Source organism: Onychostoma macrolepis, chromosome 03 (assembly GCF_012432095.1).
Source record: "Onychostoma macrolepis isolate SWU-2019 chromosome 03, ASM1243209v1, whole genome shotgun sequence".
Classification (NCBI taxonomy): domain Eukaryota; kingdom Metazoa; phylum Chordata; class Actinopteri; order Cypriniformes; family Cyprinidae; genus Onychostoma; species Onychostoma macrolepis.
Window position 1 is genome coordinate 19,240,836 of NC_081157.1, and position 23,986 is coordinate 19,264,821.

A 23,986-nucleotide genomic window follows, 5' to 3' on the forward strand; every position below is an offset into this window, starting at 1 on the left:
CCTGGAATGATTTGTGCTTTCACTGCCATCAAGCTGAGCTGACACTGCCACCCATGACCTGCCAGTAACCTCTGTGGCTGTCACGCCATGACGAAAATACACAGTCCGGTCATCGCTGCCAACCCCCCATACCTGTGTCACAAACAAACACACATAAAATAAAGTCTCTCAGTTCTTACATAGCGTCTTCAAGCTGAGATTTCACAACATATGGGTCAAAATAGATAACAAAACCTAATGGGACAAACTTACCCTAGTTCAAGTATTTTCTAAATGCATCTTCCTTATATTAAAAACAAAATAAAAATACAAACATCACTAACTAATGACCTTCTGGTGTTTTGCAGCCTTTATTTTACTAACTTCATGTGTTACATTTTAAAATACTGTATATTATAATATGTAATATAAAATATAGAACTAAAAATATAATTACATTTTAAAATAAGAACAAATATATATTGTAATAATATTTCACAATATTACTGCTATTAACTGTATTTTTGATCAAATAAATGTAGCATATGAGACATCTTTAAAAACATTAAGAAATCTTACAGATGCCAAACTTTTGAATGTTTCAAATGTATAAACATTTGAAGTTCTGACTGAAGTTTAAATGGTCATTACACAGAAATATATGACGACAGAATGCTTGATTGACCTGTTATATCACAATCAAGCACTAGACAGCTATACAATAATAAATTACAATAAAATCCCCTATATCAACTGCATCATAATGAAGCTGGCATCAGAAAATCAACATGTTATGAGACCATCTTCTTTTCATGTGCCGACATAGTTCTCATAAACAGGATATTATTTCTGATTAAGCCAAATTGAGGAACAGGATCAAATATGAGCGCTGCAGCTGAGCTGAACACACAGATACACGGTTAGTAATGAAATGTGAAGTATGGAATAGTGCAGAGCGGCCAAACTCAAATTAGACACTCCCATATGGCTGTGTGCGGGTGAAAGAATTGGAGGTATATATATGGCTGGGCTGAGATGGAGGAGGCAGTGGGCAACAGGAAGAGCCAGCCGGTCTAAGGGTCCAGTTACAGAGAGAGAGAGAGAGATGCAGAGACAAAGTTTGCATCGCTTGCAAACTCCACACTGAGACTCAGCGGCTCTAGTAATCAACACCCATGGACACCCGACTCTGCCAGACCATACAAGCCCGTCCTGGCAGGAGGAAGGGGCCAGTGTGAGCTGGAGAAGGTGATTGGACGATGGGTGTTTATGCGTATAAACAAGGACAGTGAATACAGTCAGCCTGCCGTGCAGGGAGCACATATTGGTCTGAGGATCTAATGATGGTTAATCCTCAAAGCTACATGTGAGAACGGGAGTGTAATTAGACCTGTCTGGCCCCCACCCTACCTCAGACGGGTGTCCCCCAAGGACAAGTACTGGGACCACTAGAGTTGTCCACACAGGAGAAAATGATTATTTCACCAGATGAAATATGATATCAGCAGCAGTGATTAAAGTATGGTGTGAGCGCACTGAACTTATCCAGATTGATACATCACTTGTTAATGGAGTTTGCTAAGGTAAAGATTATTATTATTGCTCGTACTTATGGTACATGATTTGAACAAACCCCGAACCCTATGTAACTCAACCTGTGCTTTTTGCGCTACAGACATGAATGATAACACAAATCATGCGGTGATATGGCTTATGATTTTCACCTGGTGGACAATAAAACCATTGAAAAATCGTATAGACCTACTTTGAAGTACCTTAGCCATATCTAGAGACCAGAATATCAAATTTGGCAGTGGATGTCAAAGACAAAATTCTAAGGCCTTCTCCTACATGATGTAAAGTACTTTCAATGTTACTTTAATGTAATTACTTTAATGTCACTTTAATACTACTATAATGTAATTATTTCAAGATTTGAATTCATCTTGTCGCCCCTTTGAAATTTCACTCAAGCCCCCCAGTTGGCTCTGGCTGTAAACTGTGGTAAAGTGAGTTTGTGTATGCTTGTATTGTTAGAACGGCAGCATAACATGATACCTCACTGATCTCACCTGGTCATTGGGCCCCACGCTAAGCATCACCATCTCTCCACCAATACTGATCCAGCCTGAGCCAGTGGGATTGTGGGAATTCACACCCCTCCTGAACCAGACCTATCACACACACAAACACATTGCATTTACACATTGTACATTGCGTTTACTGTATTTTCTTATACACTGTGTACTAGTGTATATGAAACTGAACTCATTATGAAACAACAAATATTCAGTAGCATGCTGCACTGTCACACAAGGCACCGAGTTATCATCCGAATCATTTTTACTATATATTACTTTCAATTCATTCAGCATGCTAGATCAGGGCTGTCCAGTCCTGCTCATGGAGTGCCAAAGTCCTACAGAGTGTAGCTCCAACCCGCTCCAACACACTTACCTGGAAGTTTCTAGTGATTCTGAGGAGCTTGATTAGGTGGATCAGGTGTGTTTAATTAGGGCTGGAACTGAACTTAGCAGGACAGTGGCCCTTCTTTAGGTACTTGATGAAATTGGAAGATAAAGTTGCTTTCAACTTTACTTTGATGGTAAGAAAATAACTTAAAGCATTAATAGAGTAAATACCATCTTACTTTGTTGTCTTTAGTAACGGCCCAAACAACATTGATTCCCACTGCGACGTGAACAGCTCCTTTCTGATTTGGAGGGTGCACTAGCTCCCACGATGAGCCTGAAAACAAAAATAATGTACTTTTAAAGAATATACTTAAGTGTGAACTGAATGTAAATGTTATGGTGAAATAAAATTAGATTAGGAAATACTATTCACGATTAACTAGTTGCTTATTAGCATGCATATTACTTGGCTGTTTATTAGTACTTATAAAGCACATATTGCTGCCTTATTCTGCATGACCATATTTTAGATACCTTAACCCTACACCATACCTAAACATAACTACTACAACTACCTTATTTACTATAAATAAGCAGCAAATTAGGAGTTTATTGAAGGAAAAAGTCATAGTTAATAGTGAATGTGTGTTCCCTAATCTATATATACTTTAATGTCATTTCTATTGAAACTTGTGTTGAAAGTGTCCTGTTAAGACACTTGAGGAGAACTGAATAAAGGAGACGTTGAGCAAAAATGACAACAGCAACCTCCTGCAGCATTTGTATTGACTTCCTGTTATTTAATGCAATGACATTCAGAAATGTTTAGTTGTGGCGCAAGTGACCACATGTTCTTTAGGACCTCTGTATGTTCATACCTCTTTCATGCTATTGACATGACTGCGACTGTGATCATAAATAGCAGCGATGTGTAAGTCATTCAAAACATGTACTGTATGTCGTGCATACTGTATGTGTGAATTCAAAGGACAGGAATAAATCTGTCTCTGTCAGACCTTTAGGGCAGTCTTTACTGATGCCCGTTCTGGAAAGCAGTTGTCCATCCCAGAGAACGACCCATAGCAGGTCTTTCGGCCCGGCGCTGACCTGCGCCACCTCTCGGGGCACCTGGATGGGTTCCCAGCGCGTCCCCTCTGGGTTCTGCTGTCTGATGCCTGTGCGGAACCACAGCTGTGTAGAGATACACACACACACACCTCAGATCTGTGTGGTGTCATGTAGAGTTTTTTAACACGTGATAAAAATGACAAAACATTCAGCGAGTCTTTAAATTAACCACTCGGCTGGGAAATTGTTCACATTCTTGTGAGCAAGTGGTTAATCCATGAGGAGGTGTTGGCTGAGCTCAAAATATAAAGCAGACATCACAGAACAGCAGTGAGCTCTAGTGGTCACAAATCTGTAATGCAACCGCAAGTCGAATAATGCAAACTAAAACCATTTAAAAAAATCATTTTTGTTCATTGAATAAAGCTGAGATAAAATACCATAAATATTAGATGACAAACATAAACTTAAATGAGAATTACAAGGCAACAGCATTAGCAGTTAATTGAAATACAATTTAAGAGTACTAAAATCACTAAAACTGAAATAGATATAAATGAAAGCAAAATAGAAATATTTAAAAAAGTAATAAAAATGACAGAAGCATATAACGAAATTACAAAAAAATAAAATGAAAACTGAAAATATATATTTTTTTACATGACATTTTTTTAATGTTTATGAAAGAAGTCTTTTATGTTCACCAAAGCTGGATATACAGTGAGTACGGAAAGTATTCAGACCCCCTTTTAAATTTTTCACTCTTTGTTATATTGCAGCCATTTGCTAAAATAATTTAAGTTCATTTTTTTCCCTCATTAATGTACACACAGCACCCCATATTGACAGAAAAACAAAGAAGTATGGTCCTGAATACTGAATACTTATTCAGACCCTTTGCTCAGTATTTAGTAGAAGCACCCTTTTGATCTAATACAGCCATGAGTCTTTTTGGGAAAGATGCAACAAGTTTTTCAAACCTGGATTTGGGGATCCTCTGCCATTTCTCCTTGCAGATCCTCTCCAGTTCTGTCAGGTTGGATGGTAAACGTTGGTGGACAGCCATTTTTAGGTCTCTCCAGAGATGCTCAATTGGGTTTAAGTCAGGGCTCTGGCTGGGCCATTCAAGAACAGTCACGGAGTTGTTGTGAAGCCACTCCTTCGTTATTTTAGCTGTGTGCTTAGGGTCATTGTCTTGTTGGAAGGTAAACCTTCGGCCCAGTCTGAGGTCCTGAGCACTCTGGAGAAGGTTTTCGTCCAGGATATCCCTGTACTTGGCCGCATTCATCTTTCCCTCGATTGCAGCCAGTCGTCCTGTCACTGCAGCTGAAAAACACCCCCACAGCATGATGCTGCCACCACCATGCTTCACTGTTGGGACTGTATTGGACAGGTGATGAGCAGTGCCTGGTTCTGGTCGTCCCAAACGTCTTCCATTTAAGGATTATGGAGGCCACTGTGCTCTTAGGAACCTTAAGTGCAGCAGAAATGTTTTTGCAACCTTGGCCAGATCTGTGCCTTGCCACAATTCTGTCTCTGAGCTCTTCAGGCAGTTCCTTTGACCTCATGATTCTCATCTGCTCTGACATGCACTGTGAGCTGTAAGGTCTTATGTACACAGGTGTGTGGCTTTCCTAATCAAGTCCAATCAGTATAATCAAACACAGCTGGACTCAAATGAAGGTGTAGAACCATCTCAAGGATGATCAGAAGAAATGGACAGCACCTGAGTTAAATATATGAGTGTCACAGCAAAGGGTCTGAATACTTAGGACCATGTTGTAGCATCAGAACGAGTCAGACAAAACTAAGATTCAATCAGAACATCGAAACATGAGGAGCTGAAATTCCAGGAGAACAGGACAACGTCGTAAAGATTCCTATCTCCGACTTCTGGAGCAAGCCTAACCAACAAGCCTCTTTCACAGAACAGCTTGCAACATTAAGACAAAAGAATACTCATTGACAAGTACAATGCCGGAAGGAGATCGTCAAATTTGGGACAAGTAATCAAGATTAATGGTCAAAGAGATGGCCATCACATGTGTTCCACAAGAGAAATCACGAGCTTCTTTAGATTGACTTTTCCCCCACACATACAAGACAAAGACCTTTGTCCAAAGAACATGTCTTTTGGTCTCCACAGAAATACACAGAGACTTTCTTTTGCATATGCACATAAAACCATCCTAAAAGGACATTGCTAGGCATAACACTATATTATGTATGTAACCCACACATTAGATTATCATGTTTTAAGCACATATTATGTATGTCTTTTTAATAACTATTGAATGACTTTAAGGTTTATTCGTGTTTGGTATGTATGAGTTTGACAATTCTAGCTTGAAACGTTTCTTCCAATTGATTCTTTGTCAAATGTATCATATTCTGGTTATAGAAATCACATCCAAAAGTGTACTTTGCCAGAGTGTGTAAAATTCGGACCATGTGACTGATAACATGCTGATTTATGATGGAAGGAACAACCCTAGCTAAGATAATAGCCTATCTAATTGGTCAAGACACCAGATGGGATGTGTCCAAAAAGCCGAGTTTAAAACAAATCTCCCCTTCTTCCCTTCTCCTCTTTTCCTTCTCGCCACCGCGTTTTGACGCTGTTTTAGCGCTCTTTTAGCGTGCTCTGGCCAACAGGCCAGTTGCTACTTAACACCACGATGAGAAGAAAAACCACTTAGTCTCGTTACTCAATTTATTCTTTTACTGTAGTTTCTTTTCTTTCCGTTGAGTCTCGTGTTCAAAAGTTAAGTTTGCCGCAAAGTCCAGCTCCGACTGCACCCGCTTCAAACTTCAACCAGCAACGGACTCCAAGACCATCCTCAGCCAACGCCCAACCATTGGCTCCCCAAGACATCACTTCAAAGACTACTGAACTTCCCGCCAATCACCAACTCGAGAAAACCCCTTTCCTGCAACGACGACGACAGAAAGGAATCCCTGTATCCAAAGGCAACGCAAGTAAAACAACTCCAGATTCTAACTGAGCTGGTGCATTTAATATAAATTTTAGCCTCATTGAGAAACTCAATGCGAGGGTTAATTAAGTGATTGATGGTTTGTTCAGGTCTATGTGATAGCACATATTGCTATAAACTTGGGATTTCACTTTCTCATTCTCTAAACTCCTCCTTTCTCTCTTTCTGCAACGTGTGAATGTGTGAATGCTTGTGTTCATGTGTTAGATTAGTTTATGTCTTAGGTTTATATAAATAAAGTCGTATTTATATTTAAAAGGGAAGTATCTTGTGTTTTGTGCTTACAGGTTAATGTCTTAATCTGCCGATCTTGTTACTGTGCTTATTAATAGTGTTTTCACTATATTTTGGATTTTAATATCCAGTGCAGAATTAATGTTATACGGCTCGTTCAGTGAATCGCTGCCGACTCAGTGAACAGCCGCAAAACAGTGATTCTGTTCAAATTCCCTATAAAATCATAAATGATTCCCTTTGAGCTAAATTAAATTATATTTATGTATCAAACCCTACAATGTGATATTTCAGTTTTTCTTTTTTAATAAATCTGCAAAAATGTCAACAATTGTGTTTTTCTGTCAATATGGGGTGCTGTGTGTACATTAATGAGGAAAAAAAAAATGAACTTAAATGATTTTAGCAAATGGCTGCAATATAACAAAGAGTGAAAAATTTAAGGGGGTCTGAATACTTTCCGTACCCACTGTATTTGATCAAAAATACATTATGACATAAAAAACAATAAAACATACTTTTTTTCCTTAATATATGTTTTCGATTTGAATATATTGTAATATGTGATTTATTCCTGTGATGCAAAGCTGAATTTCCAGCATCATTACTCCATTCTTCAGTGTCACATGATCCTTCAGAAATCATTCTAATAGTATACTGATTTACTGCTCAAGACACATTTCTTATTATCATCAATGTTGAAAACAGTTCATTCATATTTTTGTGGAAAGATTCATATTTTTGATGAATCTTTCATGATTCATCAAAGATTTTTCAGGACACTTTGATTAAAGTTCAAAAGAACAGCATTTATTTTAAATAGAAATCTTTTGTAATATTATTAATGTCTTTACTGTCACTTTCGATCAATTTAATGTGTCCTTGCTAAATAAAAGTTCTAATTTCTTTTCAAAAAATTGACCTGACCTGATCAGTATGTATGTAGCATATTTAAGTAAATTATATTCTGTGGTAATCGAAAACATGGGACATAATAATTTCCAGAGCTTGTTTTATAGCAGGAATATTGCTTTGCCCTGGCTGCATATATAATGACTTACCTTCCCTTGCTGGGACACGGCCCACAGGTAAATGTGTTTCTCAGGACTGTCACTCATGTCCCAGCCTCCACAGCTGATGTCAGTGAAGGGCTCTGGTGGAGGTCTGGCTCTGTCCAGAGGCACCTGCACCAAAAACACACATAATCAGAAAGACTCTACATATGTGGACAGCAGCTAATAGGTGTAAAATATGAAACATTAAATTGGTTGATCTTTGGTCGTTTCACATTGAAACAACAACAAAGTTTGGGTTTCCATATTAAATGGAAATGCAAGTTGTATACCTTGGCCCAGGATCCCAGTGCTTTGTATCTCCTGTAGCGAAGCCATCGCCTGCGACGGACACATGAATTCCACTTCTTCTCTTTGGTGAAGGTGGCAGGGAAGTCCACTGCATACTCCCACCCCTGAAAGCACAGGAAACAGCATTACACAGTCATTCTGACATGATTTCGAATTTTTACTTTATGACTTTTTATGAATCATTATTTGTGAGTGTAATGGAATGACATACTTCAAAGGAATATACTTAAGTGTGAACTGAATGTGATGTTTTGGACACTTAATTGCATGTTATTTACAATTTAATGAAAACTTTTTATTGTTTAAATTTATATTAAATCCAATTAGTTAAACTACAGAGTGCTTTTTTGACCCAATTAAGTAGGACTTGGGTACATCTATATGTAATTACTAGTGCTGTCAAATGATTAACCACAATTAATCGCATCCAAAATAAGTTTTTGTTTACATAATAAATGAGTATGTACTATGTATATTTATTATGTATATATAAATACAAACACATGCATGAATATATTTAAGAAAAATATGTTATGTTCATATATTAAATATATTTATATAGAATATAAAATATAATATAATAATAGAAATGTATATACATGTAAATATTTTCAAAATATATACTTACCATGTGTGTATATATATATATATATATATATATATATATATATATATATATAATAAATAAACACAGAACACATACATAATATTATGTAAACAAAAACTTTTATTTTGGATGCGATTAATCACAATTAATCATTTGACAGCACTAGTAATTTCAAAATTACTCCTAATGTCTTTGAAATATGGTTAGTGTACTGCTGAATGTACTGTCAATCATTTATGATAAACTAAAATATACTTATATAATGTAACTTGTATTGAAACTTGTAATGTCATGTATTTAAATAGTTTTTTTTCAGTAAATTTAAATATATTAACTTTAAATGTATCAAATAAGAATACAGGTAAAGTATAATCAAGTACTTTACACGTGCTTTAGTATGTTAGTCAACACATCAAAATAAGTGTACTTCTTTAAAGCAGGACGAAAACTGATTAAAACATAATGATTTAAAATGTACTTTAAAGTAAAACTTTTAATTGAACATTATTACAGTGCACTTTTTAAAAGTATACTTACGTGTGTCTCTTTTAGTGCCTTTAAGTGGCCTTTTATTTCATTAATATATTATAATACAGTTGAGGTCAAAAGTTTACACCCCCCTTTCAGAATCCGCAAAATGTTGATTATTTTACCAAAATAAGAGGGATCATACAAAATGCATGCTATTGTTTATTTAGTACTGACCTAAATAAGATATTTAACATAGTCCACAAGATAATCGTTTTTTTGTAAAAATTGTGTAAAAATGACCCCGTTCAAAAGTTTACATACACTTGATTCTTATTACTGTGTTGTTACCTGAATGATCCACAGCTGTGTTTTTTTGTTTTGTTTAGTGCTAGTTGTAAATGAGTCCCTTGTTTGTCCTCAACAGTTAAACTGCCTGCTGTTCTTCAGAAAAATCCTTCAGGTCCCACAAATTCTTTGGTTTTCCAGCACTTTTTTGTATTTGAACCCTTTCCAACAATGACAGTGTGAAAAGGTGGATCTCAAAATCATACAGAGGACAACTGAGGGACTCATATGCAACTATTACAGAAGGTTCAAACACTCACTGATGCTCCAGAAGGAAACACGATGCTTTAAAAGCCACAAAAATGCTGGAGAACCAAAGAATTTGTGGGATCAAGGGGATGTAAACTTTTGAAAGGGGTAATTTTTATAAATGTAACGATTATTTTCTCTTGTGGACTATATGTAAACATCTTTTATGTGAAATATCTTATTCAGGTCAGTACTAAATAAACAATAACATGCATTTTGTATGATCCTTCTTACTTTGGTAAAATAATTAACATTTTGCAGATTCTGAAAGGGGGATGTAAACTTTTGACCTCAAATGTATTTATTATTTTAGATACACTTATAAGATTTGAAGTACACTACAAGTGCATATCCAAAAGAATTAAGCACACTTCTTTTTCCTAAGGGTAGGATAAGGAATGTGTTGGGTTTATGGATTAAGTTTAGAATAGGTCAGATTTGGATGGGTCGAGTTTAGAGTTGGCTGAGTTTGTGGCGAATCCATAGGTTAAGTTTAGGATGGCTTGTGTTTAGAGAGGTCTGAGATTGTGTCACTCACCCCTGTCTCACTGGATTCTCTCCCACAGCTTTCATCATCCGCATACCAGTCGCCCTCCCACTCCCAGTTAGCAGACGGCAACACAAAGCTGTGAAGAGGTTGTGGGTTCAAGCCCAACTCATCCGTCCACTGCCAGCGGTCTGTCGGGAGGAGTGTGTCTGTGTAACCTTCAACTGGGTTCCATCTCTGTAAAACAGACAGAAAGAAAATGATATAAGTCAGGTGTATTCTTTGTAACATACAATCCTTATGGTCATTGTTACTATCCTACTTTTGGTGTATTTGGATTTAACCTACATTTTGGAATAAATATAATATATAGAATGATATATACTGATGTATACCATTCAAAAGCTTGGGGTAAGTATGATTTAAAAAAAAAATATTATTACTATTATTCAGCAAGGATGCATTAATGTGATCAAATTAGACTGTAAATAATAATTAATAATAAATCTATTTCAAATAAATGCTGTTCTTTTTAACTTTCTATTCTGAAAAAATGTATCACGGTTTCCAAAAAAATTAAAAATACAAAATTAGGCATCACAACTGTTTTCAACACTGATAAAGATGAAAATGTTTCTTGAGCAGCAAATCAGCATGTTAGAATGATTTCTAAATGATCATGTGACACTGAAGATGGGAGTAATGATGCTGAAAATTCAGCTTTGTATCACAGGAATAAATTACATTTTCACAGATATTAAAACGGAAAATAACTGTTTTTACTGTATTTTTGAATACATTAATGAAGCATAAGTAAGCATAAGACTTCTTTCAAAAACACTAAAATATCTTAATCATTCCAAGCTTTTGGCTATTATGTACAATATATATATTTGATTTGATTTGATTGTGTGCTTTTGTAATTTTACTTTATTTGTGAATATCAACAGTTTATTTCATTTACAAAACTGCTTTTTGTGCATGCTTTGCCAAAACAGAGGTACTGTATTTTTATCATGCTAATAAATCACAATTTAATTGAAGGTTTGATTGTTTCCAACACACCTGATTTTCATAGGTCTCTTCCTGATGGCGTATAGGCACTTGACTGGGATACACATGGAGATAAACCTGATGGTCGCACCCGATGCCCCAGCAGCAGTGTTGAGAGCCCGTCACCCGCTTCAGCTCCAGCAGGAGATCCGCGGCGCGCCTCCAGCGCCCTTCAGCGGCCCACAGACTGAACCCCCGCCCGTACACATCCACCGCCCACAGCTGCGACCCCGACATCATGGGCCCTGGTTTAGACAGTAGGGTGGATTAGGGTAATGTGGGACTCTTTTTGCAATTTTGACTTGTGTCTCATATTTCCATATGAAGCCAATTTATCAAAATATTTTATCATTATGAAATCCCCAAAGATGTTCCCTATCTAAATCAGAGGAAATGTTTCAGATATTGTACTTAAAGGGGAAATGGCACATATATTAGTGCTCCTTATGCCAAATCGTTTAAGAATTTGTGGATTTTCTAATGTGTGACAGCTCATGCTCAAATCTGGGACACTATGTTTTGTGTTAGAAATAGTTTAATTTTTACAAAGCAAACTTCACATTTAACACTCCTGGTTAAATTTGCATAAGCATGTTTGGTTAATTAATTTAGAAGGCCTACAGTCTTCATCAGTTTGTCTAAAAAACTAGTAGCCTATGTTCACATGTGGAATGTTAAATACAACTATATAAGACAGAAATCATATTCTATTTCAAAGAATTTATCACAAAAATGTCAGATTTCTGGCTGCAACAATAATAACAATCATGTAATGAAGTCAAAAATGTAAAATTGGACTTAATAAAGATAGCAAAATAATAATAAAAAATATTTAAACTTTGGAACATGGAATGTCTTTAAAGCTGTTATTAAATGTATATACTCTGCACAAAGTAAGAATATGGTACATGTCTCTGTGTGTGTTAAGGAAATTGTAATGAGAAAAACACTTAATAACAGAAACATTGTGGTCCAGGAATCCATTGTCTTCAAGACTCTACATTTTGAATCTGAATCTTAAAACAAATAATATTACTGCATTATAAGCCCAAAATATTTAACAAAAATACACGTATGGCATTTAACTTTCTTAATGCACATTTTATTATAGAATAACATAGTATATTTGACTGTCCCACATTAGTCAAAAGGAAATCCTGTCACTGAACTTTGAGTGAACTTCACAAGAGGTACTTCCAGTTTGATAATTTTCGTGGACACAATTTAAGACATAATTTCCAGAAAGTCAAGTGATTTCAATAACTTGACACCCCTGCTTGAATTCAACATCAATCACTTGTGCTGTAAAAGAAGAGATAAAAGCCCTGAAGCTTAGGTGTCCCACATTAGTCAATGTCCCACATTACACTAATCCACCCTATTTCATTTAAACATGATAAAATAGCTTTAAATATAAACATATAAACAGCTCTTTGTTGCTTATTAAACCATAAGACTGTCAAGCATCCACCTCCAAACAAAGTTCGTTATTAAAATTAAATAGCATTTAACAGTTTCCTCATTTCATTCGATTCATATATATATATATATATATATATATATATATATAGAAAAATCGTGCTGACTTGCAATAATATGTAATATATATTAAACGATAACACACAATACAGACGTTTAGCCTCCTATATGAAGTAAGAGATACAGGTAACTGGACACCAGTTGGTCAGCTTGCACCTGTCTGACTGGATTCATTATTACAGCCCTATTATTCTCTACTTCATTCAGTTTATGTTATGTTTTTGCACATTGCTATCCTATGCTTTATGTTTAGTAAACATTAACCGACATTACGAATTTAAATTCCGACACACAAGCGCTTTATATTCTGTTCAAAAGCGCTGCAAGCAGACTCATAAACTTACCTACTATGTAGTTTAATGACTGTGAAGTGAGTCTTCATATATTCCGCGCATTACAAACATCGGCCGTCCGTTTATTTTTATTCCCAGCATTATTCTAAGGGCTCACAGACTCAAAGCAGGAAGTTAACGGTATTTTCCCTCTGATTGGTCAGCGCTCACGGAAATGTCGAAATCTAAGCTTCTGATTGGACAGAGCGTGAGCACGTATGTTTTTCCGTCGGGTATGGCGCTCTCATATGCGCACGTTTACTTGCTCAATTATTCATTCTTTACTTTCTCAATAATTAAAACTCAAGGGTGATACATGAGCACTAACTTTTAAACTTCACCTCTTATTTCAGACTGATGTAATGAATAGGTAGAAGATGTATCAGTCAGATGAATTTATTTTTAAATCCGTGTTTAGGTTTACCCAGTCTATTTAGCCTATATTTCATGTATGTTGAATGGACACGTGATATGATATGTAGTATTTTTAATTTTTTAGGAGCATAAAAAAGTCTCTGAATTATGTATGATCCTTTCTTTCTATTTACATGTGGATACTTGAAAATGTAAGACAGCATGTTACAAGGCATGCCGACACCTTTGACCCTAAAACCTCCACTTACATCTGCCAGGATCCCAAAAGGAGCACCAGTGCCTACCAGGTAGCCACAGGAAGATCCCAAACCGATTATGCATACATAGTAAGCCAAATAAAAACAAAAACTCGGTACTGATACGCAAAAATTCACTTTGGCGTGTATATGCTACGCAATGGGTAGGATTAGGGTTGTGGGGTAGATGCAGGGGCGTCATGCACTCATTATTTTTGAGGGGGCACGAGTTGGGGTCCTCATGTGATTTCATATTTATTTTTCCTTTTTATTCGAAACATTCCCAAACGCATTAACTATATCATGAAATATGAATATCTTGATTCTCACCTTTATAGATTATGTTAGTTGATCTATAATGGGCGATGGTCAAAATAGCCTAATAATGTAGTCTATTAACTATGCATAAAAACCTGTCTGTTCACTTAAGTAACAGGGTGTCATGTCATAACATAGTTTTAATATGACTGAATTTATATGTAATGTGAATTTAACATTGAAAGTTAATGTGAATAAAAACATTGTAAATTAGGCTAAGTAACACTTTCATTGTACAGAAAGAGAGCAAAGAACATTTACATTATCGAAGAACATTTTCACTGACAGTCTAGAGTTCAAGCACTCTCAAAAACTCCCATTAAAATCACTGAAGCTGTTTACACTGTGAAATGAATATCTTTCTTACAGACACATCTGCACTTTGTTGTTTCTAACTAGAGAATTCGCCAGAAAGAGCTCAGTCAGCGAGCGAGAGGTGACTCATCTGAACGCCTCTGATTGGTCATTGCATTCATAAGCTCAACAGCATCGTGTGTGATTGGTTTAATGCACAATGCTGTGAAAACGCGTCTGTCTCTGGCTCTGCACCAGCCAGCGAAGCAGATCTGAATTTAGCAGCTGATGATATGAGGCGCTGAACGATTTAATCACGCCGGTGTGATTGTATCAAATATAGAAAATATTATTCGGCTATTTTTTTTTTTTTGTCTTTTGGAAGCTGCCTTCAAAATCCACTTGGCTCAAAAATCTGACACTGATCACTTTGAATGGGCATGACGCCTCTGGGTAGATGCGTATTATATGCACGCGAAAACTGCGTATCATATGCACGCCAAAGTCATTTTTTGCGTATCAATACCATGAGTTTTTGTTTTGGCGTACTATGTATACACATTTTCATGAGACCGGGCTCAAGATTCTGTGCTTGCCAGGATGTATGGGAAGGCTACCTGTGCCCGCTTAGTCCCACAGGCAGCACCTCTTGATTAGTCTCTGTCTCGCACTTTCACTTTCAGCTTTGTTCAAATAAATGAAACACAGTCTGTAATTAAGCTACTATGTTTTCTGGATCCACTATTTAAAATTCTTTGTATTATGTTTCAGTGCTACTATGCACATAACAATAAAAGCATCTTTTCCCCTTCTTCCCACTCAATAAATCCCAATTATGTCTGTTCCTTTAAAAAGATATATAACTGATGATAACTGCATGTTAGTAAAAAGTGGAGCATGTCATAAGGATACCATCAAATAAATGAAGGAGCGAAACTTCATATGCATATATGTACATTTTGTATCTGTACATATTGTGTTTACATGTAGGCTACTTATTTTAAATTTTTTAAATTTATATTTGTACATATGTGTACATCTATCTAGATTATATATTATACAGTTTAAATAGAAACAAATACAAAAACAAATAAATAGTGAAACTATTTAAACTATTCTTTCATTCATTTAAAAAAAAAAAACATTATAAGGACAATGTTGATAAATGTTCCGCCAGTGTCAGTAGTGTCCCTGGATATGTTCATGTACAGTACAACAAAATGTTTGATTATCAACATTCTTCAAAATATCTTCTGTCAAATTAAAATAAAATCATACAGGTTTGGAACAATAAAATCACACCAGATCAATTTGTATAAATAATAACAAAAATTCTCTTAATTTTGATGCAACAAAAGTACATATAAAATCAATGTCATTTTTCAATTTTGCGGTCACCTGGTTTAAATGAAACACTAGAGATCAATCCAGGGTATTTCTTGCCGCCTGAGATGCTGGGAAAGGCTCATTTTCACAACACTGCAGAGGTTTCCCCAGATTATCCGGTTTCTGGACTGTCAAGAGGAGCCTGAATGCTATAATATGAGCGGCCCATGCCCTGTGAAAACTTGACTGAATTTCTAGACCCCCACAGGGGAACCATCAAAGAGGATGTAGAGGATGTATATTTTGATTTCAGCAAAGAATATCTATTAATTCTGAATAATACAAACCAGAACAAAATAATCAAAGAGAGCAGGTGTGATGTGTAAGCTAATCAGAGATCTCCCGTATTTTTCTTCAGATAATGCTGCATATTGCTCTCGCCTGTAGAGCGACCCAGATCAGTGGCTTGAATTGGAGAACGTCAGTTTCTAAACTGGTTTACTATCCAGACAGACACGCAGACACGACCTGTACATACAAGAACAATCTCTGAATCTAAGTTGGCTTGTCACAAGGGGAGTTCTTTACGACAGCAATAAAGCCTAACTGTAATTCTCAATCATACAAAACAGAACAAAGAAACAAGGCAAAAAAAGGAACATCTGAGCCAAGTGGCTTAATAAAGCGTGGTAGTGTGGACAATGCAAGAACTTGATTGTCACTCAAAGAAAGAAGATTATGTGAAGATTATAATCAAATTATTAGGTTTAATTATTAGCCCACATGTGAATAAATGAGAGCAGTATAGTGAAGATGACATAAATAGAGAGAATAATGGATAGAGTATTCATGTTTTTTTTGTATTTTCTATTCACCGTTTTCAAGAAAAGTTTAGTTCAAACAAGTTTTAAAATATATCTTATTTTATAAATATATTTAAACAAGCATCATAAATTATTTGGGGGAAGTTGACATTTTAAAACATGAACTTGCCATGTCATAGAAAGGAAAAATTATCTGATTGACCTTCATGGCCCTAGCCAAATGCAAAACTAGTGAAAAACAGTCAGAAAAGATGAGTAGAGAAAAAAATGTCAGTGGCCTCCACCTGTAAAACCATTCCTGTTTTGGGGGTCGTCTCATTGTTGCCCATCTAGTGTACCTGTTGTTAATTTCATTAACACCAAAGCAGCTGAAACTGATTAACAACCACCTCTGCTAATTAACTGAACAGATCAATATCCCAGGAGTATAATTGACTTGATGCTATACTCCAGTGATCCTCAAATCTATCTCGCGAGATCCACTTTCCTGCAGAGTTTAGCTCCAACCCTGATCAAACTCACCTATGTGATTTTCTAATGATCACGAAGGCGTTGGTTAGCATGCTCAGGTGTGTTTGATTAGGGTTAGAGCTAAACTCTGCAGGAAAGTGGATCTCGCGAGCCAGATTTGAGTATCCCTGCTATACTCTGATTAAAAATTGTCCCTTTACATTTTTTTTTTTGGAGCAGTGTGTAGCTGAAATATTGTAAAGGAAAAATCTCCATTGTGAGACAATTATTTATCAGTAATATTATATTGAGGCACAGCAGTGCTTTACTGCGGCTCGAGTCGTGATCTCTTGTATACAGGATTGTAAACAAAAATACAAGTAATAACCTTCTTTATTTGAGTGTGTGTAGCTTTAAGACGTCCCCCACCTCGCCGCGTCCCACTTAATCACGTGATTCGAGTCTTGTGACAGTGCGGTGAGCAGGAAAAAACGTCGTTTGAGTTTGATAAGGAGTTTCCGTCGTTAACTAATCCAGGTTTCTCTCATAAACGAGAGAAATCAAGAAAAGTTCGCTATGGCGCATCTTTAGGACATTTGACCGTCTTAATAACATTCCTGTCCCTCACACAGACCCTGTAAGAGCGGGTTGAAGTCGCATGGGGAGAGCGGAGGAACTTTCATCTGATCTTTGTTTTGGTTTTTGTTTGTGTTAGTCCAGTGATCATCCACGTTAAAGCAGCTCGAGAAGATTTCATGTTAGTTTGGTGAAGTGGACAGGACGCCTCAGACTGAATATGGATACTAAACCTCTTCTCCAGGACAGACCTCCAGCGTACAACACAGTCCCGGCCGCGTACGACTACGGCTCGATCCCCGTGGCCGCTGCACCCGCCGCCGGCTTCCAGCCTCCAGCTCCGCCGCCTTACCAAGGCAAGAGAAACACATACTGTATTTAACCTGTATTTCAATCATTATTGACCAGCTATAACTCACGTACTGCAGGATTTTATAACGTATGTGTGATGTTCTTCTTCTTCTTAGTGTTGTGATGTAATGTAACGATACTGGTTCAGATTCTGCTTCCTTTAATTTCTCTTATAGAACATTTGAGGAAGAAACATTTGGGTAAAACAGCTTATGAAGTTGACATTTTAAAACCTGCACTAGCCTTGCCATTTCATAAAAAGTAAAAATTATCTCATATTTTCTTATTTGACTAATTTCGGGATTGAATCAAATCACCATTAAATATCTTACAATTCTTTCAATAGTTGTTTACACAGACTTAATATTAGTTTTTTACACAGACTAGCAGTCCAATAATTGATAATTATATATTAACTAACTGTAGCCATACATTAAATAAAAAATACAATACAATAAATAAAACTAAAATATGGTAACACATTTACCGAAAGTTTTTATAAAATACTGCACTGATTTGAGTATCATCAGCCCTAATAAATAAATATAAAAATGTATAAAATAAAATAAATATAAAACCACCACCACCAACAATAATTGTGATAATCATAATACAATAATTATCAGACATGGGGTTAATTTAATAACTCCGTTAATAGATTAATAAATCACAGTGCGTAATTCGGATTAATTCAGTTATTGGTCTGGCTGATTCATAAATCATGATTCATGAATCAGTCTGGTTCGTGATTCACTAAAATGAGCTGGTTTGGTAACTGGACTGCACTGGCTAGTCTGACCAACTAAATAATGAAAATCTGCCTTTTCATTCTCAAATTACTGCAATCTACGGTTTATACAACCAGTCCTAAAAAAATAAAAATAAAAATCAGATGACTAACTTGTAGAACTAGTCTAAGCAGTTTGTGCAGCAGGTTTCTGTCAAAAGAATTTGATGTTTTGAGATATGTAGTATCATGGTATATGAATAAGATAATCATTTAGTTCCATGGTAAGTACCAAAGCTGGCGCCAGTTTTTGTATGTAGTGATTATAATAGACCATAGACCGTAAATACAGAGCAGTCACGTACTGTACACAGTTTGGTTTGGTCAGTTAGTTATTAACTAATCACTGACAGTTTCATTGGTTTTATACCCTTGTGAAAAAGAAGTGCACTTTAAAATACTTTTAAAAGAGTACTTATTGCAGACACTTAATTGCATGTTATTTACAATTGAAAGAAAATGTGTTCTAGTTTAAATTTACACTAAATGCAATAAGCCGAAATTAACTTAATGTTATTTAAAGTAATTAACAACAGTTAAAGGGATAATCAAATACTTTAGGTGTGCTTTAGTATGGTAAAAATAAGTGTACTTCTGTAAAGCATGACTAAAGATTATTAAAACATGATATAAAATGTACTCTACAGTAAAAACTGTTTTGACATTATTACAAAGTGCACTTTTTAAAAGTATACTTAAGTGTGTTAATAAACACTGATTAAAGTGTCTGTCTTTAAGTACACTTAAGTGGACTTTTATTTCATTAATATTATTTTAGATTTGAATTACAAGTGCACATTCAATACAATTAAGCACACTTCACAAGGGGCTGTGTCCTATAAAAATTCCGCTCCGTCAGCTCATAAAACATCCCTTCTGCTCACCAAAGCGTGTCGCAGCATCTGAGCTGATAAAGTGGGAAATGTGGAGTGTTAAATGGATGTGAACTCTGTCCTGCAGGTTACCCAGCTGCCATGTCAGGTTATCCAGCTGCCACGTCAGGTTATCCAGCACCGCCTATCGCCGTAGCCACCCAGCCAGCCTACACCAACACCTACACCATCGTCCAGCCCTCTGTGGTGGTGGTGGGGGGATGTCCGGCCTGCAGGTGAGGCACAAGTCACCCCGCTGTCTGTAAGAATTCATAGAGACAGAAAATACCATCTAAACATTGCGCCAGTAGTCAGTAAGTTAGTAAAGCTATTAGTATTTAGCAGCTGAACTTTATAATGTTAATCAATGAGGTAAAGAACAGAAATAAACCAGATGTAGTTCTACTGAACTCAGTGGTTTCTGTATCCGCCCTGTTGTCATCCTGTTCCCCTGTGACTGCATATCTGCTGCTAACTCATGCAACTTACATCATGTGATGACTAGACGCAAAAAAAAGAAAGAAAAACTGAATTGTTAACGTGACTTGTAGAATCAGATTTTTCGTGGTGTTCATGTTTTGTATTAAAACCGTAGAGTAAGAGCATGTTTTAACCTCAGAATTGTGGCTTTACATTGGACTCGGTGCTGTTTTAATCCAGAATCATTTCCTGTTTGCTCATGTGACTCCGAGAGAGAGTCATGTCACATCATGAGAGTCTCTCATGATGCGCTGATTTCACTCTGAACTTTGGTTCATGCAGCAAATCAGTCCAGTTTAGTGAGCGTGGCCACAAAACAAACACTGTGATTGTTGTTCCCTTATGACCTTTTAGCTAAAGGTACAGATTATTATTATTATTATTTTTTTTTTAAATCTCATATTAATGTACAATAACAGGCATTTGATGATTGAAATGTAAAGTACTGGTGCTTATACTTGTTTCATAACCTGTGTTTTAACATTATAGTAGTTTAAAGGGATAGTTCACCTTCCAAACCTGTATGACTTTTAAACACAAGTCAGGATATTTTTAATCAAACCTGAGAGATTTCTGTCCCTCTAAGATTTCACATTTCCAAAAGTTAATAGCTTGATTCATATAGATTACGTATATGATGTCTGTTTAATGGAGAGACATGATCGCTTTATATTTCATTTAGGCTTTTTTCACGTATAAACATTGATCAACGCACATGCATGGAGCACATCAAATATGATAAACCGCTCCACCACCAGAACCAAAGAGGTTTGTCCTTGTGCGTCGAGCAAGCATGACTGATTAAACCATTGGATTTACTTTCATGATGGCTTTATGAACTTATTTGAGTTTGAAAGTTTTGATTGTGTGGACTTTTCAATGATCAAGTATTAAAATATCTTCATTTGTGTTTTGAAGAGAAATCAAAAGTGGGTTTGATGACAATATTTTCAGTTTTGGGTGAACTATCCCTTTAACGGTCCACTGTTGACTTGCTGAAGACTAGAAAGCAGAAGCACAGGCTGATGCTATTTTCAGATTTATTTGGAAGAGAAATGGTTACAGCATGGAGTGAAAATAACTTGGGTCTTGATGAGAGTTAATTGAGGCGTATTTTTAGCTCTTATTGTTTCAACATGTGCTGATGTGGTTTAACAACCCAAGAGGAATCTCTTACATCAGGGGTGTCAAACACATTTTAGGACAAAACATCCCATACAGTATGTGGGACGCATTTCCTATTGTATTTGCTAGTAAGAGTGCATACACCGTGATGCTCTTCTGGAGCTAAGAAAGTTCAGAATCAATATGCTGCTTAATAACTCAGACCAGGGGGAAACAAAACGAGGGTTTTAATAATTTAATGAAATGACTAGTCATAGGATATTTATGTAGTCACATCTGAAAAGTATCGTGTTAAAACAGCACTGTATGACTTTTTATGTTTTCAAAATTTGCAAAATGTATATAATGAGCGAGTACATCATGAATTCATCTTCCAAACCGCGTTTTTGTCTTATTCCGAATCACTACGGTACACTTATAATAAGGGCTTATATTTGGACTATTGTAGCCACCGCTGCGGAGTAACACATACCTGCGTGAATCGCCATAGACAAACTTGGAGAAGTAGCTCCGGTTAGAACGTTCTTCCGCGGGATGCGTGCAGTTAATCATTAACCGCTAGAGCGCCAAAAGTCACACAGTGCTGCTTTAAAGCTACATTACCAGTCAAAAGTTTGGAATAATAATAATAATTTTTTAATAGAAGTCTCTTATGTTCCCCAAGGATGCATTTATTTAAAAAAAAAGCTGTAATATTGACAAATTATATTTAGCATACTTTACAATGTAATTTATTCCTGTGATGCAAAGCTGAATTTTCAGCATCATTACTCGTCTTCAGTGTCACATGATCCTTCAGAAATCATTCTCGTATGCTCGTAAAGAAACGTTTATTATCAATGTGCTTCATATTTTTGTGCATACGATGAACTACCATTCAAAAGTGTTTTTATTTTTTAGCAATAATCCATTTAAAATATTACAAAAGATTTCTGTTTCAAATAAATGTTCTTCTGAACTTTGTTCTTTAAAGAAATCTCAGTAAACAGCAAATACTGTTTTCAACAGGATAATATTAGCCAGTATTATTAATAGAGCACCAATAATAATTAAACGAGCTGCAAATCAGCCTATCGGAATGATTTCTGAAGGATCATGTGACACTGAAGACTGGAGTAATGATGCTGAAAATGCAGCTTTGCATCACAGGAATAAATTACATGTTAAAACGCATTCAAATAGAAAAAAAGTTATTTTAAATTGTTACACTTCCCAGTATTACTGTATGTTCTAACAACACAAAAACCCATTTTTCCAAACATCTTCTAAACATTGACTGAATGTTGTTCTAGCGTTACGTGGGAATGTCTCGTGCTCCAGTAATGAATGATCTGACTCTAGTGTTGTTCTCTGTTCAGGGTCGGCGTGCTGGAGGATGATTTCACCTGTCTGGGAATCATGTGTGCCATATTCTTCTTTCCTCTGGGAATTCTCTTCTGCCTGGCCCTGCGTCAGAGGAGATGTCCAAACTGTGGAGCCACTTTCGGCTAGAGGGACCAAACCCCGTCTGCATCTTTTTAAATCAGTTTTAAGCATCAGCATAGTTTATTCCTAATCAACTGCACATCAATGCCAAATGTCGCTTACGTAACTACGATAAATGACAGATCACAATAGTAACCAGCCACAAACTCTTTGATTACTATAAGAAGGTGCATGTGACGGGCCGGCCATGTTTTTAGCTTTTACATGCCTCGCAAGCACTATTTGCTGTTTTTTTTTGGCTCTTTATATGAAATCTTAAAGCCAGTCTCCAGTCATCTAATCACTAGTGCCTTTATGATGGCAGAGAAACCATGAACTGAACGAGCCGGGACTCACTGAGGGTAAATCCCACACGACTCTGGACAAATGCCGACTCACTTTGAGTAACATTGTGTGTTGTGTAAATGAAACATTTGATTCACTTCCCTCATGTATTTTCACTTCCGTCACACGTTTGCTCTTGCGTCTAGAAATAAGCATCGCTGTTGTTTCTTTTTTGTTGACTATAATATGCTCCCTGATCAGTCACATCTTAGTTAAGATCAAAAAGTATCTTCTGTATTAATTTTTTTCTGTGCTTGATTTAAAAACACAATATGTTATTTGTATATCTTGGATTTCTGAATCAGTTCTAGACCATATTCTTTCTCAATAGGGTTTGTTATTTTGGGGTCCATGTTTTCGTCGTACTGCACTGATGATTAATGGTATATGTGCTGGGTTTTCTGAAAGCGTCTTAGGGTAAATATGCAGTTATGTTTCACTCGCTGGACCTCAGCCATCTCCAGGTTAAACTAAAAACCTGCAATAAACAAGGGAAGTTGGCATCTAGACAATGTAATATGTCACTCAAGGACGTGTAGTTACTCTTTGACAATGGAATTGTTTTTTTTTTCCTCCAGTGACCGACAATCAATCTCGGACGGGTCTGGTGTGATTTTATTCTTGATGTGCTCTTACCATACTCTAAGCACGCCGTTATGATTATAGTTAGAACTTTTCTACATTTAAGAGAGATTGTAAATAAATTCTAAATTGCTTTTTGTGTTGCTTGTTTGTATTGGACGTTCTAGAAATGTCAGTGCATTAGAACATTTTGAACTTCCTCACCAGTGAAACTTCTCAAACTTCCTCATCAAACTTATCTGACCTTATCGATGACAAATTTATTTGCATTTTTCACTTGATCAAATGTGACAATAAACATTTATAATGTTACAAAAGATTTCTATTTCAAATAAACTCTGTTCTTCATTCATATTTTACTGAACATGTTTGTAATTATTCAAATAGATTGTGCATTCATAAATTAGTTCCAAATGTTAAAATCACCATTTATGTAGCCTAAT

General features: G+C 36.1%; 2 protein-coding genes across 3 annotated transcripts in view; one reads left to right on the forward strand and one right to left on the reverse strand.

The window, feature by feature from the left end:
- tecpr1b (tectonin beta-propeller repeat containing 1b) overlaps window positions 1-13,297 on the reverse strand; it is a 28,220-nt gene extending 14,923 nt beyond the window's left edge. The window contains exons 1-9 of one of the 2 annotated variants that reach the window (XM_058771618.1): window positions 13,151-13,297; window positions 11,280-11,512; window positions 10,266-10,451; window positions 8,037-8,159; window positions 7,753-7,875; window positions 3,410-3,584; window positions 2,630-2,727; window positions 2,052-2,153; window positions 2-132 (exon numbers count right to left, since the gene is read on the reverse strand). In XM_058771618.1, the coding sequence (XP_058627601.1) occupies window positions 2-132; window positions 2,052-2,153; window positions 2,630-2,727; window positions 3,410-3,584; window positions 7,753-7,875; window positions 8,037-8,159; window positions 10,266-10,451; window positions 11,280-11,507 (1,166 nt within the window). In that variant the 5' untranslated portion in view covers window positions 11,508-11,512; window positions 13,151-13,297. The remainder of the gene's footprint in view (window position 1; window positions 133-2,051; window positions 2,154-2,629; window positions 2,728-3,409; window positions 3,585-7,752; window positions 7,876-8,036; window positions 8,160-10,265; window positions 10,452-11,279; window positions 11,513-13,150) is intronic. The other variant, XM_058771617.1, reaches the window with a different exon arrangement.
- Window positions 13,298-17,405: 4,108 nt separating this feature from the next.
- Window positions 17,406-23,897, forward strand: bri3 (brain protein I3). The gene is made up of 3 exons (XM_058771834.1): window positions 17,406-17,893; window positions 19,636-19,783; window positions 22,511-23,897. The coding sequence occupies exons 1-3, from the start codon at window positions 17,758-17,760 to the stop codon at window positions 22,641-22,643; spliced, it is 417 nt and encodes a 138-aa protein (XP_058627817.1). The 5' UTR covers window positions 17,406-17,757; the 3' UTR covers window positions 22,644-23,897.
- Window positions 23,898-23,986: the final 89 nt, after the last annotated feature.